This window comes from Condylostylus longicornis, unplaced genomic scaffold (genome assembly GCF_029603195.1).
Source record: "Condylostylus longicornis isolate FDR11 unplaced genomic scaffold, ASM2960319v2 ptg000405l, whole genome shotgun sequence".
NCBI lineage: Eukaryota > Metazoa > Arthropoda > Insecta > Diptera > Dolichopodidae > Condylostylus > Condylostylus longicornis.
The window spans coordinates 463-20,184 of record NW_026578365.1 but is presented as its reverse complement, the minus strand read 5'-3'; the positions used below and the strand labels follow the sequence as shown (position 1 = coordinate 20,184).

At 44.1% G+C, this 19,722-nt stretch overlaps 4 protein-coding genes across 4 annotated transcripts; 2 read left to right on the top strand and 2 right to left on the bottom strand.

Annotated features, from left to right (window-relative positions):
- Positions 1-526: 526 nt before the first annotated feature.
- On the bottom strand, positions 527-1,345 carry LOC129617114 (60S ribosomal protein L17-like). The gene is made up of 4 exons (XM_055532506.1): positions 1,309-1,345; positions 1,171-1,211; positions 796-1,126; positions 527-687 (listed from the first exon to the last, which is right to left on the bottom strand). Exons 1-4 carry the CDS (start codon positions 1,343-1,345, stop codon positions 527-529), a joined length of 570 nt encoding a protein of 189 aa, XP_055388481.1.
- A 157-nt stretch (positions 1,346-1,502) lies between these two features.
- LOC129617113 (protein phosphatase 1 regulatory subunit 7-like) lies at positions 1,503-3,282 on the top strand. Its single transcript, XM_055532505.1, has 10 exons — positions 1,503-1,562; positions 1,623-1,769; positions 1,822-1,952; positions 2,171-2,270; positions 2,316-2,378; positions 2,439-2,510; positions 2,811-2,897; positions 2,940-3,008; positions 3,084-3,159; positions 3,206-3,282. Exons 1-10 carry the CDS (start codon positions 1,503-1,505, stop codon positions 3,280-3,282), a joined length of 882 nt encoding a protein of 293 aa, XP_055388480.1.
- A 12,019-nt stretch (positions 3,283-15,301) lies between these two features.
- Positions 15,302-17,823, bottom strand: LOC129617112 (serine/threonine-protein kinase MAK-like). Its single transcript, XM_055532504.1, has 2 exons — positions 16,838-17,823; positions 15,302-16,784 (listed from the first exon to the last, which is right to left on the bottom strand). The coding sequence occupies exons 1-2, from the start codon at positions 17,821-17,823 to the stop codon at positions 15,302-15,304; spliced, it is 2,469 nt and encodes an 822-aa protein (XP_055388479.1).
- Positions 17,824-18,015: 192 nt separating this feature from the next.
- Positions 18,016-19,248, top strand: LOC129617111 (uncharacterized). The gene has a single exon (XM_055532502.1). It carries the CDS (start codon positions 18,016-18,018, stop codon positions 19,246-19,248), a length of 1,233 nt encoding a protein of 410 aa, XP_055388477.1.
- The last annotated feature ends 474 nt before the right edge of the window (positions 19,249-19,722 follow it).

Here is a 19,722-nt window from a genome sequence, read left to right as displayed (position 1 = left end):
CCCTATTTCTCCAATTTGTTACACCCGACGACACCAAAGAGGTAACGAGCACCTTAACTTATAAACATCATTAAAATAGATAATTATAACCACCTGAATCGGTACTTTCCTTCAGGTGGAGGAGCTCAGAGAGAAGATGAATCAAGTATTACAGAAAGCTTTATGGAGAGATGAATTGGAACAAACAGAAGCAGCTGAGGCTGCCTATGAAGAAATGCCGTCAGTTGTCCATTCAATCTCCGTCTATACATGATATATGTATATCTATAGATACCCGTATGCTGTATCTACATACATGATGTATACCTATATCTACATCTGTGATATATGTCTATCTTGCAGGTCGACAATTCGCTTGGCTCTCGGAACAGAAGCGCCATTCGCACGTCGCAGTTCCTTCTAGTTCGGATTTTCATTGATTTTTCGTCATTTTCTGTGATTTTTTTAGTGTTTTTTTTGTCCTTTCTTCTCTCTGTGGTATCGGGACACCTCATCCTTGTCATTGTTCTAAGCACCAGAAAAGACTCTAATGTCCACCACCAACGCGAACACGCTTATGAGCGAGCTGTTTCTTCGACAAACGAATGACAGACTTTTTGGTTTCACCGGCTTGCTGTTGGGGCAGTTCGACGTTCTTGACTCTCTCCTTCAAAATGAGGTCGATATGGCAGGGCTGGGACATGTAAGCTGAAAAGGAAGACAGAAGCGTGATTAGACGGAGAGTTTAGACAGCAACGCGTCTCAAGCATGCGACATCCATGCCTATAGAATCTGTTCAAATGAGCCATGGCTTACGATTTATCCGTCCATGTGCTCTGTATGTTCGTCGACGTCCTTGCTGCGCGCGTTGAACACAGATGTGCCAGATATACATCGATTCAGGATCGAGATTCTTCGTCTCTGCGTTGCTCTCAGCGTTCTTCAAGAGATCGAGAAGAAACCGGCACGACTTTTCTGGCCACCGACCCTTCGTAACGCCGAAGGCTTTCGCTTGCGCGGTTCGACCGACTTTTCCAGCAAACTTGCGGAATGGAACGCATCGCTTATGGGCGACAACGTCTTCCAAATATCTCTGAGCTTCATGGAGGTCCATTCCCTTGATGGCTTGGGCGGTCTCATAAGTGTTCTGAAATGAGAAGATGAGAAACATTCAATGGGTGCTCAATTTACCTTGAAGTGGACGCGAAGATCGGCCCCCTTTGACTTGCATGCTGAAAAGAAAAGGAAACCAAAGTAAAGAGAAGAACACTTCAAAAATAACCGCCTCCCCACGTCCTTCAACAGAATTAAAGCCCACTTCCCCCTTACTTTTAGCGCTGTCTGGTTCTCTGCTGTATTTGACCATCGTCGAAGTTGGTGCAAGCCTTCAGGATCGAGCTGTGGTGATTGACAATTTGTCCAAAAAGGATCCCTAGGAGTAGGCACAGACGTTCCAGATCTGCTTCTTTGTACTTCAACCAGTCCCAAATCGGGTCACGTTCCAGGCGAGACAGAACAACAAAATGGATAACTGCTCTTTTCAGGATCAGATGGAGCATTCTAGTGATGGTGGAAGCTGTGATGTAAGGAGTGGCTACGTCACCAACGTGTTCCACTGATGGAAGGACTTCTTATGGCTGTAGGAGTTAGTGGCATCTGGGTCACATGAAGGGCTGACCTACAGTGTTCTCGGAGGGGATTCTCCCATCTCCCCAGATGATACCGAAATCTACTACAATAATGGAAGAATACATAAAGTTGAGAATTTGGAAGCTTGTAGAAATTTGAAGGTAGAAAATAAACAAGGGAAAAGAATCATTACACGGCCTGTTTAATTTCTAGAGCCTTAGTCTGATTGCTCAATTAATTGAGAAAATTGAAGGTTTGGATTCAAACTCCAATTTGGAACATCTTGAATTCTATCAAAATAATATTGAGAAAATTGAAAATATTAATCATCTCATCAATTTAAAGTAAGTAGGTGGGAATCAATCTCTTAATATCTTTGAAGAATAGATCGAAATTATCTGCGAAAAAGAGATTTTACGCTGAGTCCCTCTTTCCCGTGCTTCAAATCTCATAAAATTCCCGATCTATAGAGTTATAGAGTTCTCTCGATATATTAAGTCGATTTATAAGATCGATTCATAGAATCGATCTAGTTCTCAATTTATTGAGTTCCAATTTATAGAGTTCTCGATCTCTCCTTCAATAAGATTCGAAAGATTGAAAATATTGAACGTCTTGCGAATTTGGAAAAACTCTTTTTATCGAGTAACAAAATCACAAAGGTGAGTTTTGATTTATTCATACAAAAATGTGATCGTAATTTAAAGATCGAAGGTCTTGAAAATCTCACAAAGCTTCAATCGTTGGAACTAGGGGCGAATCGTTTGCGAGTGGGTTGTTGTTTATCGAAGATCGTTTATCGAAGATCGTTTATCGAAAATTCTCTTTAGAAAATCGACAATATAGAAAATTTGAAGGAATTGAAGGAACTATGGTTGGGAAAGAACAAGATTACATCAATGGTATTGTCTATCACCAATATCGATACATACCTGGATGTTTACATATGTCCACCAAAAATCTATGTATACATACATAAGTACATAACTCGAAGTCTGTTTTCTAGGCAATCCCAGATCTTCCCAATTTAGTACGACTCAGCATTCAAAGTAATCGTCTAGAAGCTTGGGACAACAGCGTGATCTTCCACGCCCCTACACTAGAAGAGCTTTATTTGAGTCACAATAGACTAACAACGATTCCCCGTGAAATTATGAACTTGGTAAGTTCAGTTTTGTTTGTCATTCATTTATTGATTCCAGAAAAACCTTCGTATTTTGGATCTGGCGGGAAATCGTATTTCTTCTTTACTTTTTCTATCTGAAGCCGTAGCGTTGGAAGAATTGTGGGTACGTCGTAAGCTTGTATCTCGAAAATAGACCCCTTTGCAGTTTAATGACAATTTAATTGAATCGAAAGATGAATTGGAGCATTTAAAGCCTCTCAAAAAACTTGACACGGTACGTCTTGCAACATCAACACGCCTTCCCAAATGATTTGAACAAGTTGGTTTAATCTCTACTACTTGTTTACAGATCTATCTTGAACGAAACCCCCTCCAAACTAATCTCGGCCCTGGATATCGCACTGCAGTCTGCGATGCACTTCCTTGTATGTCTTTGTACTTCATGCATTTTTTCAAATCATTACTATTTAGGGCTCAACCAGCTCGATGCGGTTCTTCTGAAGACAACGGTTAATGTGACCGTGCATCATGTTGAAGGTAATCTGTGAACAATTGCGACGTTTTTCCTGAGTTTTTTCTGTGTTTAGGAGTCAAGTCTGCTTTGAAATAGATCAGTTCGTCCCATTTTGGCACAGTTGACCTGTTCTGTCCAAATGGCGCAGGGTCCAACAAAAATCCGCAAGAACACTGGCAATCCAAGTACCGAACGCCGCAACAAACCGAAGAGGTCCGCTGATGGTTTAAAAAACCCCGCAATTGGCAAATTGAGAAATGTAAGCCTTGAGACGAGTGTCAATAGTTGTATGCTTATTCTCAGGTGAACAAGCTTGTCAAAATTGGAAAAATTGAAAAACAATTAGTATCGACTGCCTCTTCATGTAACGAGCATCTAGTATTCGTGCAAAAAACCAACAAGCAGAATTCACGGAAGTCAAATAGGAAAGCAACAACACCAGAAGAGGATGAAGATGTGTCCAGTAGAAAAGCAGGAACAGTGGAAGATGAAGACGATGAGCAGAAGAGTGATAGTGATGGTTATATGAGTACTTGATCTCTTTTTCTAAATGGTCTGGGGGAACAGTCACAGTGAAGAAATTAAGTTACAAACAGTCCTCGAGACTCGTATGTAGCGATGGATGTTATAAGACGCACAATTGGGACATTGTTCATTCCGTCCGGATTCCAACGCTCCTTGCTTCTTGCGACGTTCGATGATCCCTTCGCAGCAGAAGAGGCAGAAATTGAAGGTAGAGGGATTCACCCTGTTGTCCCTTAGATCTCTCTTTTCAGTGGTGGTACAGGGGCTTCTTGGATTTGACCCCAAGACTTCGGAAGTGGAAGCTGGAGGTTAGAATGAGGGACTGAATCCAGTGACTTGTTTGTTTTCAACATTTTAGAATGGTTTCTTCAACGATTAAAAGAAAACTGGACGTGGAAAGTCGTTCTGAAGGTTCTATTGATAGTCCATCGTCTTATCAAGAGTCCTTGTACTCGCCGCGTTTGGTTGAAAAACTTTTTGCAAAATGTGAGATTCAAAGCGAGATCCTCGGATTTTCTCGATTAGTTGTAAATCTCTTTTGTAAAATTTCATCATCATCTTCCGTTTTTCCTGTAGGTCGATATTTTGAACATTTGTCAATCATTTCGCGAAGGAGAAGGGACAGATGTTCAAGGTGAGTCAAACTGGAAGGGCCATCATCGGAATATATCTTGCTCATCGGAATGGTATATTGCTCTAGTACACTCATAGAGAACAGTAATCACCTTGTGTCTTTCATGGTAGCCGAATCACATACCAAAGTCGTCCGCAAGTACGCACATTATCTTTTCCTCTACTCCTCTGAGTCTTCAAACGTGGAACCGCGATACTCGAAAGTGAGATTTAATTATTGGCATGTTTGGATTTATCGAGTTTTTTAGGAAATCAAAGTTGAAGTGTCAATGTTCAAAGATAAGGATGAAGAAGAGCTTTTCAGGTGATTTTTAGAATGACAGTCGAAGTTATCTTTTTATATCAGTTTGATTCATTTCTATTCCAATCTGTTAAAGTCTTGTTTTGATCCCTTTATGTCCGACACGGAGGTGGGATACCATTCTTTAGAGTAGTGGATTTCTTGAAAATTTTCTTATGCCTCTAGATTATTGTTGTGGATGGTTTTTGTGAAGTCACGACAGAAGTTGCTGTATCTTTGCTCAAAGACGGTCTCCACATTTATAAAGTTTTATCGCTTGCTGGCCTTGAGTTGATCGGTATCTGAGAATAATGACGATGATATTTCGACTTTCATTTTTTTTAGATCGATATCCAAAACTTCATCCAGATGATCTTTCAGTAGGTTGATTCGATTTTATTAATCCACTTTATTATCTTTATTTCCAGATCAGTGAAGACGCATATGAAGCATATAGAAAATCTTCTGGTATGTCCCAAATATTTCGAACAGATCTTCTATTCACTCGCTTCAGATCAGATTCAAGCGTTTCTAAATTACGTCAAGACGCTTCCCGATTTGGGACAGACGAGCTTCCCAGAGTTCCAAACAGTGCGTTTCTTTTTGTTCTCTTCTCCTCCTGCACTTCATTTTTCTTACAGCCTCCAGCAGTCCCAGCATTACAGAATCATCGACGCCGTAATAAAGAGGGTTAGTCGACCCTTATATATCGATTTTCTACTTCTATTGATTATCGACCATTTGTTATCAGATCAATTTGCGATTGATTCATCTTCTTCTGATGAACGCAAGAAATCGCGACATTCTAAGAAAAAGAAATCAAAGCCTCCAAAACAGAAAAACGCTCGAAGATCTGTTTTAATGGAATCTTCTGATTTGCTTCAACTCGAGCCTGAGACTTCCGGCAGTCCCAAAAGTCATTCTGAGAAGAAGAACTCTAGACGGGGTCAACGGTCGTCGTCTTTATCAGCCTCCCTTCAATCTGACGATGACTCTTCTTCGAGTTCAACTGATTCTTCAGAACGAAAATCGAAACAAGAAAAGACGGGACGATCACAAAAGCGACACAATAGAGATGCATCATCATCATCATCGTCAGCAGAAGTCGTCCCAACGAATGTCTCATTACTTGATGGTCTTGACGATCAACCATTCTTGAATAGCAAAGCCACAGACGTTGAAGTGAAACCACCTCCACCACCAAAACAACCAAGAAAACAAACCGATGCGCCTCATGAACAGCCACTAGATGCTCCACTTACAATCTCTTCAATCCCTCTCCCAGTCTATCCTCATCCTACTCACTTGGGACACATCGAGCAGCAAACACAATCGAGTGAGAGAACGGGTTCAGTCCCAGAAGTTCACCCGCCCGAAAATCAACCTTCTGTCCCACAAACTCCTTCGTTAGAAAGAGTGAAGCCTCCATGTTTCCAATCTCAAGAAGGACTGTGGGATGATTGGCTCAATGAAGCCGATGCGACTCCTTCTCCATCATCCCACAATAAGGATTTACTGCTTTGATATTTTATGGTGATTGAATTGATTTTTGGTGTATCCATAACAAAGAATTTCGCAGCTATTTTTCACTTCAAAAACTGCTCCAAAAATTTCGATCCCTAATACAAGTTTATGAAAGAAGCTGCGAATCTATTTTCTCCCGCTTGAACTCGATCGATAAACATCGGATCGTTGTTGATTTCAGTCAACTGGCCCCCATTTAAAAACAATGCTTTGACAATAAGATCCATATCCACTGTGACAGTATCCGGGTTCAAGAGGGAGAAGCAATCACCTTTACGCCGTCTAATATGCGCAGACCCTTCGATGTTAGCAATAGCAGAATTACAACCAACTCCCAACGAAGTCGTCACACGAATTTCTATCCCATTTTCCACGTCAAAGCGGAGCACCCATTGCAAGAACGAACGTTCGTCTTCGGCTTGTTGGATTCCTGCCTCAATCTTATCGAAGAAGTATTCAGAAACCTTTCTCACAAGCTTTGGTGCAATTGCTGGATCTGGAAACTTCCCATGCAACGGTTTCCATAGATGTTCTGAGAGTGCGGCTATAACGGCTCGCCGTGACCTGGAAAATCGAAGATAGAATGAGAGAGCTGCAGATGCCTCACGATAGAACTACTAAGAAAAAGCTCATGGCTAAGTGGAAGCTCATAGCTGGGAATCTTGCTTACCTGATTGCATTCTTGTGCAAATTGATTTCCTCTTTAATTGGAATCACAATTTCGTTTTGAATGAGTCTCCCAACATCAATAAGTCCTTTGCATAATGCAGAATACACATTTGGATACTGCGACTGGAACTCTCTACTGCAGGTGAGAAGTGATCGACTAGCAATAGGAGAGAGGGTCAGGTTCTGGTTCGCGAGTCCAGGCTGGACGATGGGGGGGACAGGCATGAGTGGATACGCAAGCTGCTGGGGATACTGAGGGAGAGGCGGTGGGAAGATCATTCCTCCGCGTTGGCCATACTGCATTCCATTTGCCTGAACCATCTGCATCAGGGGGCCATTCCGATGATGCCGGTTCTTGTCGTACCGCGCACTTTGGGACCGACCGCTCCGCGCTCTTCGCCGCGGATTTGACGGAACAGCCCTTCGCGCCTCGTCGTCCGTTCTTGACGACACAGGAGGTTTTCGCCGCCCCACTCCGGCGTACCGGCTTTGATCGATGGAAGCCCGACTTGAAGTAATTTCACTTGTTTCATCATTTGTTATACCAAAACTCGCTGTATCCGGGATTGCTTTGCGATGGTATCCTAGAAGTTGGGGCGACGATGAACGGACAAGAGCCTGCTTGGAAATTGGTCGCCCGGAATCGATAGGTTCGTACACTAGTTCGCTACGGACATCTGTCCGTGCTGTCGTTCCCGAATAAACAGAGGTTGCAGTGCCGCCTTTGATGGATTTGTTGGGGAGGCTGATCTCACGACGAAATGCTGCTGCGAGGTCAACTTTTTTTCCGGTGGAGAAGTTCGTTGAAAAGTCCGCATTCGAATGATCCTCCTGCATGCTTCTCATCCTCCGGTGCTGAGCAAGCAAATACGAATCGTAGAATCTCTGATGGCCATTTTCACTTGGTGGCACCCCAAAGTCAGGAAGGCTAACTAAACTGACATGGCGCTGCATTCGTCGCCCTCTCTAGAGTTAAGGAAGGAAATTCGATCAGGACCACGACGGATGATGATATGCATGCAGAGATGTGTTTGCACAAGAAGAAAGAAAAAAAAAAACATTACAAAAGTAATCCAAAATTGGTGCAAAAATGTCTGTGTATCTCTATTCATGCTTCGCTTCGGACTTCAAGCGTCTATAAGTCATGCGCACTAGTAAAACGCCCCAATAAAGGGAAACGCAAAATAGTGACACGCCAGAAATCTGGACGAGGATTGGAGATGACAGCAGCGTGAAATATGTTATTATTGGACCAAGCGTAAGAACTCGAGCAGTTAGAAAAACCGCAACGAATGCAAAGGATACTCTGCTCGTCCATATTTCTGCTCCTGGAGTTGCTCTCAAGAAGAATCGCAGGTGAAGCAGGGGAGTAGAGAGTTCTGCCGCCAAAATACTGAAAAAGAGAAAATGTGACCCATCCAAAAGATACTCGTAAGAGAAGGCCCTAAGTATGAAGGGCCTGGCCTTACCTACCTCCCCATAATTTCTGTTCCACTGCGATTCGTCCAAATTCCAGATAATAATCCACCGACAGCGAATACATGATGAAAGATCATATCAAGAGCGTTGAGTTTGATTAACTCGAATAGAAGATCGTAGCAAAAATATCCAAGGGATACCTGCATTGCGAGTTTCTGAACTGTCCCTAGAGTCTGACCGCATGGACGAAGTTCCACCGTAAGCGACAGGAATCCAAGAACAATCGCAATGAAGGCGTGTGTTGTAGCGACGATACGATTCGATGCTTCGTCAAGCGGCACTCCAGAGATCATCTTCAGAAATGGTCCGAACTTCTTATTTGTCTGCGATTTTGCAGAAGTCGCCTTTTTGCTAGCAATGAGCATTCTAAGAAGTCCATGTTGCAACCCGAATGACAGGGTGCTAATCAAAACCGGTGCAATTTCTTTGGAAGTCGTTCCAACCATTTAAAAGGACAGGAGCAGAGGACCTGGTAATGCGAGCGATGATTTTTAACTAGAACAGGAAGTGGTTCCCTCCTTCGCATTCTTATGAAGCTGACTGTGCTCCAAGAACGCCTCTTGAAAACAGGCATCTTTTCCCATTCTCTGTGCGCGCGTGCGACTGCCATTTCCATAACAGGTGACTTTCAGAATATGGTCTCAGAAGTACGATAGTCTAAACAACCTTGGAGATCTGGTTACTGCCTGACTGGCTTGGGGTTTGAGAACTGATGCTAGCGGAATCACCCTGTACTGAAAATACCAATAAAGTATATCGCTAGAGCGTACCCTTTACGTCCCTCAAGGCAGGGAACGCTACAGCTCATTATGTCCAGGTAATCCAATCCAGAGTCAAGCAATTTCTTGGTTGTTTCCCACATCGTGAGCTAACTTGAGATTTTTGTAGTTGATAAGAGAAAAGGTTAAGCTGTTGAGACATGGAAAAATTAAACATTCCTTTAAGGCGAGCCTCAATTATTGAAACAAATATGTGCAAAGGTGTCAAAGGCGTCACCTTCTCCAAAAAGGCGGCGAGACCTGCTCCACCAGATGAATTTGTTGCTTCTCCAATTCACTGAGGAGCTCCAGAAGAATAGTGGATTGGTGGTTGTGACAGGAAGGCAAGCCAAGCATTTAATTGAAATTCTAAAAGTCTCTGTGAGAAGATTCTTTATTTCGTTCTTCTTTATATCGTTGTGTTTTAGACTGGCAGTTCCGTCAATGTCGGAATTTCGAATTCATGGATTGGATCGGGGAAAGTCGTGGAAATTGAAAACACGCCCATGGCAGATTCGAAAAAAAGAAAACGTGCAAGAGAAGAAGAATACGATGTGACAGTTCGATTGCAACTCTCTCACTGCGGTGAATGGAAAGGTGCGTGAATTGATGCACGCTCTAGCGATTTGTCGGTTTCCCACATCCAGGGATTCCACAGCCACCGACATGCGAATGCAACGACATCATCCCTCGACGAAGACCATTAATTGATCTATTAGTAGCACTTCCAAGGCCAAAAACATTCGATAAAGTTTTACAAGTACGGATTTTTCTATGCACAACAATCTGGCATGTTGCAAATTCATGTCATTTTCAATAGAGCGCTGCAACGATGGGGGTTGGACGACTCATTTTCACTCCAACATCGCGCGTTGAAATCGCTTATTTCTCATCCCCAAAATTATCTCGTGACTCGATTGAAGAGTCACTCCGATTAGGCAAGTTATTCAGGAAAACAAAAATCTGACCAAGTTGACCAACTGATTTTCCACCAGGATTAGAACAATCAGCCCTGGATCCGTTCTTTCCTGAAGTGTTTGTCTTTGCATCATGGGAGAAATGTTTAAGCGAACTAGGATCAAAATTCATCGTCCGACCTAACGATGTGTCTCCTCCAAATGCTCCATCTGAAAATTCCGAGATGAATTGTTGTCCCAACGATTCTCCCTATCTTTACAATTCCTATCATTCCCTCATCGCCCTCCACCCCTCTACGGATTCTTTTGCTCTCGATCACCCATCTGTTGGAATTTCGAATCATCACGGTACAACATTTTCAAATCATTTCTTCATTTCATTTTTGCTCTCAGGCCCAGTTTTGTTGGCTTTAGGCCCCGAGGGCGGTTTTCTTGATTTCGAGATTGATCAATTGCAATCCCTTGGGTTCAAAATTTGTCATATGGGTCCACGAATTATGAGAGTAGGTGAGTGTCGCCGCTCTACTGAGTGATTCTTCCAAAATCATCCTCCTTGTAGAGACTGCAGTCGTGGCATCGATGGCCCAGGTTCAGTTGTTAATGTCCCAAAATCCCTCACCCAGTTATCATCGCACAGATTTGACGCCTTCTTCCACTGTTCCGTGCTGGTGTCGCGCAGAGGAACGACCCATCACCATCCGTCTCCCTGTGAGGGGAAAACATTCCGTTCCTCAGCAGGACTAGAAAGTCCCAACTGTGAGTGTCCCAACTGAACGTCCCAATTGTGTGTGTTCATCGTTTTCATCATCCTTTCATCTGTAGAGAGCAATTCTGATACTTCTCACCTCAGTGAGACTCAACATAGATGAACGTATACACAGATGAACACAGCGATTCTTGGTAGTGAAATTAATATATATATATATATATAGTCAAGTCATTTGACTCGTGACGGAAACACGGATGAACACAGATACACAGATGCACTCTCGTTTCTTACTGAAAGTCCCAATCAGTGGTGAATCCAGTACTGCTGGGATTAAGGGCGGATCCATTAAGTGGGATTGCGATTGAAGGAGAGTTTTCGAAAAAGAGGGAACCATGTTGAAACAAATTGTCTTTCTGTGATTGTGCTGAGTTATCATCTCTGGAAGCAGAACTATCCCGGACGGGACTGACGAGCACTAGAAGAAGAACCATTAGATGATAATGAGACGTGACTCGTTTACTTCTTATATCTGGAGAATTGAGATAATGGGATGGGAGGGGTCTCTTGAAGGGAGGCCATTTTTGTGCTCCGACGCTCTTCGTCACTGGCATACTCGCCATCAACTCCAATCTATTTCGGTTGATCTGAAGACAACAAAAGAACGAAAATGATGAGACAGCGAAATTCACAAAGGAGAAACAGAAACGAAGAAGACTCAAACCTGCACACAAAGCGTTTTCAAGTTCGCAAGTAACGCCTCAGGTCCGAGCTCCAACGACCCAATCGGTAGTTTAACACGTGCTTGATCCTCCGGACATCCTTCGAAAGTCTCAGCGCGAAATTCAACCATGGCCCCCGATTTCATTTCTTGAATTGCGTCCTTCGATGAAAAGAAGAAATCAAGATACACTCTAAATTGATACTCTATTATCATTATCAATAATTTCATGTATTCTTTCATGTACATGATATCAATAATTTCATGTTTCCTGTCATTTATCAAAAACGTACAACCAAATTGGAAACAATAGTACCCGCCCGTTTGTTTGGCATGAGACCTTTAGGACCCAAAATCCGAGCCATTTTAAGCATGTTTGGCATAAACTCATTCGTCGTAATACATTTGTCTACTGAGATCGACCCTTGACAAACTTTTTCCATGATCAAATGATCTCCAGCGTAGTCTGCCCCTGCGTCAAGCATTTCTGCTGCCATTGAATCCGGACAAAAAACCAGAAGACGAACTTTACTTCCCGTTGAATGTGGGAAAGTGAGAAGTCCCCGCATCGAGTTGCGTTTCAAGTCCACACCGAGGTGAATACTTACAGCAACTTGGGCATCCACGTTTTGGAGTGAAGGACTTGCCAAAATAGAAAGCAGACGCATCGCCGTGAATGGGCTTGTTGACGGCTGAGTGGAAGCGCTCGACGGCTGAGTGGAAGCGCTTGAGGGAGTTTGACTTCCAGGCGGGGATTTCACAGTGAGGGTCTTAAGAACTTGGGGTTCGAAAATCAAACATTTATCCAGATCTTGAATCTGTTCAAGCGTTGATGAAGAGTCCTTCCCCGCTTGTAGTTTTGTTGTTATTGTTGATGAACTTTTCTCATCAAGAGTCTTAGCAACATATGATTTCACTCTCTTTTCAAATTTCAATCGTTCTGTTTTCATTTTGTCAAAATCGGACATTCTCTCTTCCGCCCTCTTTCTCTTGACATCGGAGATCATCGGAATCCATGCTTTGAATCGTTTTGCTTGGAAGCAGTGAAGAGCTTTCAGGGAAGGCGTTGGCATCATCAGTCCTTCTGTTCTTTAGACCCGCGTGTTCGCCATACATGGAGAAAAAACAAGTGCAAAAAAGCAAAAAAGACAAACTTTTTAAAAACGAAGTTTGAAAGCCTTGAATTGAAATAGTTCAAACAAGAATTTCAGATAGCAAACTCATCAAGCAATTTTCTAAAATACGCTTAAGGGGAAATAGGTGTGTCATCCGACTCTTGATCTGGCGGTGCTTCGTCTTGAACAGACGCCCTTCTAAGCGCAACCAACTCTTCCTTCATCGAAGGCCCCTCCCCTGGTGCAGCAGCTCCATCGAAGTTGGAGACAGTTGGTTCTGAAGATTTCATCGGAACGCCATCCGCTTCTCCCACATCATTGCTTGATGATTCAGCATCTGATATCACCGCAGCACCTGATACCACCGCAGCATCTGATACCTCTGCAGCACTGCTTGGTGGAGTATTGGATACCACCACAGCGTTGCATCTTGTTGCGGTGACGGTCAAATGGCTTGTGCTGCCAACTGAAAGGCGGCCCGACGACCAAGCGCCTTCGAAGAAGCCAGCCATTTGTTGTGTGGTTTTAAAGGCTCCAAGCTGTAGAATCAGACACGCTCAACAAATACAGCGATGCATTTTAGAACTCACGAATGTGCTGATGTCGCTATTTTTGAGGTTTCCTCCAAGCTTCTCAAGTTCACATAAACTTGCAGCAGATTGGCTCGCTAGGAAACTGACTTGCTGTGAATACAATTCTGCGTTGGCGACCATTTGTTCATCCATCATCTCAATTGGAACTGCAATCTCAACGAAACGCGGAACGTAAAGAGGAACTTCGACAGCTTTGTAGCGTGGTCGGATCTGCGACAACGCGAGAGATATCGGAGAAGAATTGTAGGAACACGCTTGAGAACAAATGGACTGAATAAGTATCCCAATTAGAAACGGCCAACGAAATATTATTGACATATCGACATATTATTGAAGTGTTGATTCACCTTTGGGAATTTAAACTCCACAGTTGTGATAGCTTCGACTGGAATGGGAATACTTCGGTCGACATCTACTTCAACTTCAACGTTTTGGTATTCTGGATACGGTTTATCCACATATTGAGGAACCGATATCTGTTTCAGTACGACTTGCTCTTGTACTTCTGGTACCTCGACAACCGTTTCGTATGGAACATCCCGATATTCGATTTCTGGAACCTGGAAAGAAAATCCTTGATCACTCCAAACAAGATGTGCTCACCTCAACGATTTTCTCTTGAGTTATAATCTTGGGAATCTGAAACAACGAATTGCTTCCCAAATTACAAATATTAACATGGGTCCCTCAATTGTAGTAGGATCCCTGGACTAGAGTAAGATCCCTCGACTAGAGTAGGATCTAGCCTCTCGGTCTTTCTTTTGGGCTGCCAAAGTTTTTTTTTATAGCGTCAACCTCTACTTCTTATGCACCTAGCGATAATACCTCCACGTGAGTAGGATACTTCTACATGTCGACAAATCGTAGCTACTAACGGATTCTTCTCCAACCCCATTCCTATCTTTCTAGGAAACTGTAGAGAACAACATACAAACCTCAATAATTCGTTCCTGAATTTGAACTTTTGGGACCTCTTTCACCTTTTCTAAAATCAGTAGATCAAAATTGATGTTACACAAGAAAGAATCACCTTGAAGTATAATTTGGACGTCATCAACAATTTTCTCAATATATTCAATTTCAGGAACTTCAACAGTGACTTCTTGAATGATTGGTTTGGTCACTTCAATCACTTTTTGACGGACTAGCGAAGAAGGTAATCATTCGGGTAGATGACTGCATAATTCTCTGCATGCTAACGCAAGGCCTTTTACGTCAATCTCATACCTTGAACAACCTCCTCAACGACTTCCTCCCGTAGAAGTCTCTCTGGCACGACAATCACTTTTTCAATTATTTCCTCACGAACAATCTTTTTTGGAATACGGACTTCAGTGACGTCAATCCGTTCAGAAACAACTTGTGCTCTCGACTCATCAACATACTCTCGTGTGCTGATAACTGTCTGTTGTCCCGTGATTGTTCTGCTCGTCATTGCTGTTTGTCCTGTGATGTAGCGTTCTGTCAAAGCTGGAAGAGCGAATTGTAGAAACACTAAGAAAGGATGTCGGTACTCACCCGACTTTCCAAGAGTGCTTGAACTCGCTGCGAACTGACCCGAGAGTGATCGACCGCTCGGATTCGAGTAGACTCCGGTCATTCTTCGTTGAGGAAGGGATGTCGTAAAATCGCTACTTTGGCCAATCACGCTTCCTGACTTATACTGACTGGCGATAGATTGCAGATTGCTGCCCCCTGTTGTCGAACTGATAACTCTGGACGACGTCACGACGTGGCCCCCAATCATGGTTGGAGTGGACATTGAAGGCACAATTGAAGACGGTGTCGTCTTGTTTTGAACAACAGGGAAAGTGTAGGTCTTTTGATCACTGATGGGTGGAATGTCTTGGGGGCGATGTGGCACGCCAAAAGTATCCTTTGTAGGCTCCGGGATTGCCGTTTCATCAAGATCTTGTTGCAGTGTTGCACCCGTCATGATAGCAGGAGCTCAAGTTACTCAAAAACTGTGAAGCGGTCCAGAAAAGTCTTAAAAAGCATTGCATGCGGTTTGTTGAGACAATGCCCGCCTCGTATAAAACAACATTTGCGATACACACACAGACAAAATAGAAAAATTAATCACATACTACACTGAAGAATCTAGGGAAGAAAAGAGAAAGCATTGAGCACCATTCAATTCTGTTTCGCACGGGATGGCTGCTGTCGGCGGTTTGCAGCAACTGTCGTCTCTGAAGTGGTCGCATTGAGATCTTGTTTTTGCTCATCTGGAAGCTGTTGATGGACTCTAATGTACGGGAACAGCTGTGATTGATTTGCAGGCAACTTCTGATAATCGCGGCGACATACAGCTCCTCCCCCTCGGTCAGGGCTTCGGCTGCGAGAGGACCATCCAACAGATGGGGCAGCCGCCAAAGAGGATTTCTGAAACCCCTTTGCGGTCCCACTAGTGCCCGCTGGGATTGGAGCACTCGATCCAAACGGATTTCGACCTTGAACCTCGCCAGCCATACGACGACTTCGGGTAGTTGCTCCCGCAGCCCGCTTCGCCCTGGGAACTCCCCGGCTTCTCCTCTGTTCGGCTGCACTGGTGGCAGACGCAGGATTGGGCGGAACTTTTCTATTAGCGGGAAATACTGACGTGGTGGCAGACGAAACGACCGACGGAGGCTTTGCGGGAACTTGGTCAGGTTGCGCTTGAGTTCTGGTGTTGTGAGAAGAATAGTTGTTCTGAAAAGACGAGGTCCCGGAGACTGACGAACTTGGTTTGAAGTTCTCAAATGATTCTTGACGTACTGGTTGAGTTCCATCCGACTGGGTGGGGGCTCTATGTGGTCGATCAAATCCGCTGAATTTTGTTACTGAAGAAGCAACATCACCTGTTGATTTTTGCTCATTTGAAGAATGTGAATGCTGAGATGGAACACCTCTATCGTCGTTGCGGAATTCCTGATTTCTTATTTGCTTTTGTTCTCTTGTTGCGTTTGAAACGCTTGATGGTGCTTTGTTATTCTTATAGCTATTACACCCATTACTCGTCTGAATGTTATTTTTTTCTGTTTTTTGATCTAAAGGTTTCGAATTCGATCTATTCAAAACTTGCCCCCCTTGGCGTGATGATGCTACCGGGATGGGTTTACCAGCTGTCCGAGTTTCTAGTTGCCCAGTTGCTTCACCATTTTGTTTACTGAAAGACCCATAACCATGATTGCCTGGTGGGACTCCTTGGGTTGTTGACGCATCGGGTACCTCTCGATTCGAAGCACTTCGCGTTACCACCATTGATGCGTTGCCTGGATGTTGACGATCAGATTGCGGCTTTCCCTGCAAGGCTGTCGTTGTGGCGTGTCTACCTGTCTCATGCTCCTTCCGTTCAATCTCGACAAGTGGTTGTGCATTCGGAAGACGGTCAATCGCTGCCATCACTTCATATCCTCGTTCAAGTCCAACACACCATGGCTGAAACTTTTTCTTGATCTCTTCGCGTACATCACTGAACCAAATGTGATCAAGGAGATGCTTTGCGACAAATCTCTCGCATGGAGAGACCCTTAACAGATGCGAAATAAGATCGAGACCATCGTCATCAATCAAAGGCACCCTCTTTCGCAATGTTCCCTTGTCCCATTTCGGAAATTCGGAGCTCCAATACGGGAGTCTATGAGAACCAGAAAGGGATGAGGAATGCTACTGGAAAACTCCTTGGCTCACTTCCCCAAGTATTCTTTCCCAGGATCGGACTTGACATCAGGTCGACCAAGAGTCTCGAAAATCATGAGAAGGGTCTCAGGATCACTGCGACCATTGAACAACGGTTCCGGCTCAACTCGATTGGTGGAGCTGCTTCTTCGAAAACGAAACAGCTCAGCTATAACGCAGCCAATGCTCCAGTCATCCACTTGAGCACCATAAACTTCATCCCCCAGGAGAACTTCTGGGGCGCGATACCACATTGTTTGAACTTCTCCCGTGATAGGCAGCACGTTGTCCTTGGAATTCTGATTTCCTCGCATGAATCTTGCCAATCCAAAGTCTCCGAATTTAAGCAAGTCGTCGAAGCCCCACATGATGTTTACTGGTTTAAGATCCCGATGAATAATTCCACGAGAATGAATATACGCCAAAGCATTGAGCAATTGGTAAGCTAACAATTTAGCCTCTTTGACATATGCAGCTGGAAGTCGAAGGCCTGGGGGGCATTTACCAGGCGGAAAGTTATAATATTTTGGATCTGATTTCAGGTAGCGCAGTATCATGTCACACACTTTGTCCTTCAGCGTTCCTTTGCACAGCTCCATTACAACGAACATCTCTGTCAGTGCTTGTTGCCCTTGAGGCAAAACGATCTCGTCGGCCTTCAAGACATTTGGATGTCGCAATACCTTCAAAGCATTAATTTCACGCAGCGTTGTGGGTGGGATTCCTTCGTTCTCATCCATTGTTTCTGGTGTGAACGTTTTGACGGCTCTAAGGTCTCGAGGATCTTTTTCGTTTCGAACCCGGTACACAACGCCATAGGTCCCCTTCCCCAATAGATCTTCTGGTACTGTTGCGACGTAAGTTCCCTTTGACGTTATAAAAACCTTCTTTGCACACTCCTTTCCTCTGCCCACCATTGCACCACCAGGAATTGCTGCGGATGGGAGTGGGGGTTTTTGTTGCTGAGCAAAGTGTTGGATATGGCTCAAATTATTCATATGATTATCAATCGATTTTTGTTTGTTCACAAGTATTCAATAAGCTTGACACAGACACAATTAACAAATTAGCACAGTTGCGTGGCAAGATGGCATGGACAAGACAGGAGCCTAGTCCACTGCGTTGTACTTTTCATCTCATTGTCCTGGAACAGTCCCAGAAACCAGGTTATTTTTGTCATTTATTTGGCGATGTACCATCAGCCCTGTTTTGGCCTTCAGCACGCAGGCCCAGGAAATTCTCAGATTGTTACGGATGTGATCGATTCGGACGAGGAAGAGGGTTGTATTCGCAACGAAGAGTATACTGGAGAAAGGAATAGCTCTACAGTGCTTCGTGGTGCTACTCACAACTTGAATCGTTCTTCAATGAGCGTGGATTCGTTAGTGTCAGGAGTGCCTTTCGATCCACCAGATCGGAGGCCATGGAGAAATTCTTCACGGATGCAACAACCAACTGCGGAGAATTCTTTTCAGTCGATTTCTTCCCAACCTCGTATGAACTATGGACCCTCCTATACATCGCAAATCCAACCAAACCCCCCTCCTATTTCTCACAATCGAGACGTTTATCACATTCCAGCCCGGCCGTCTTTTACGCAAAACCAAACACCCTCTTCCTTCTTTCGTGGTTTTCCTCCTTCACCAGACTCCGTCCCTTTTCCTCCTTCAGAAATCGACTCTCAATCAATCCACTCCCCGTATCCCAATACCGACCAGTATTCCCAACAACTGTCTCCCGCGCGCTTCTCTCCATTCAGCCAATCGTCCCCTCAAGAGTCTCATCAGCAGCGTCTAGAAGGTCACTTTTCTCCAGTACTCAGAAATTCTTCCCCCTGCCAGTCTCTCAATCCATCTCCTTATTCCGCTCCTAGTCCAAACCAGGAACCCCACCATTGCCACCCTCAGTTTGGTATTCCACCGTCGTATTCACGCATTACAAATCCAACATCCCCGTACGAACATCCATGTCCCAGAATGGACCAACCTTCCAACACACTAGGATCCGTCTCACGGCAGTCTCCCAACTCATCGCATAGGGGACCGCATCAATCTTCCCCGACGTCATTTCCGATTCAACAACAGCAATCCTTCAGTATTCCCATCCAACATCAGCCCTCCCATAGTAATCAGCACCAACCCTCCCATGGTACTCAGCACCAACCCTCCCATGGTAGTCAGCACCAGCGCTCCAGTGGTCCCTATGGAATCTCTCACCAATCCACAAATCATCCCTATCAACCGTCGGATCCCTCCCAGCATTCCCATTCCTCCCACCATTGTATTCCACCCCCTCCTCCTATTCCTCACTCAAATTCTGCTCCAACGTTCTTCTCACATAAGTCTCTTCCTTCCATTCCGCCCCCGCCTCCAGGATTTCCTCCTAGCGAGCCACAAACAAATCGCTCGTGGCAATTTCAATGATTTCAATTCGGCGCCGAGGAAACGGCAAAGGTACACTGAAATCTGTTATTTCCATATCCGATACATCTTTTTTTTAACCGGCTTCACTGAGATGAAAAGCGACAGCCGCAGATCATTATTGAGATCTGAATCACTCTTGAGATCTGAATATAGTCAATCTTTAAATTTGAATCAATATCTTCATTTCTTTGTTTTAGAGGAAACGACTCAACCATCAATTGTAATGTTTGTGATAAAACATTTTCCCATCCAGATCGATACAAACAACATGTCGATGAAGATCACATTCGATGCGACCATCCCGGATGCGATTATTCTGCTCCATTAATGTTTCTCGATGCTCATAAATTGCGGCATGTTGTTGGGAAATCGGGGGTAAGGGAGTTATCACTCAGTGTTTTCCAAGAGTTGTGTCTCTGTGGATGAGGGTCCATGCATAGATGGCTCTAGAACGTCTTCCTACAAGTCATTGTG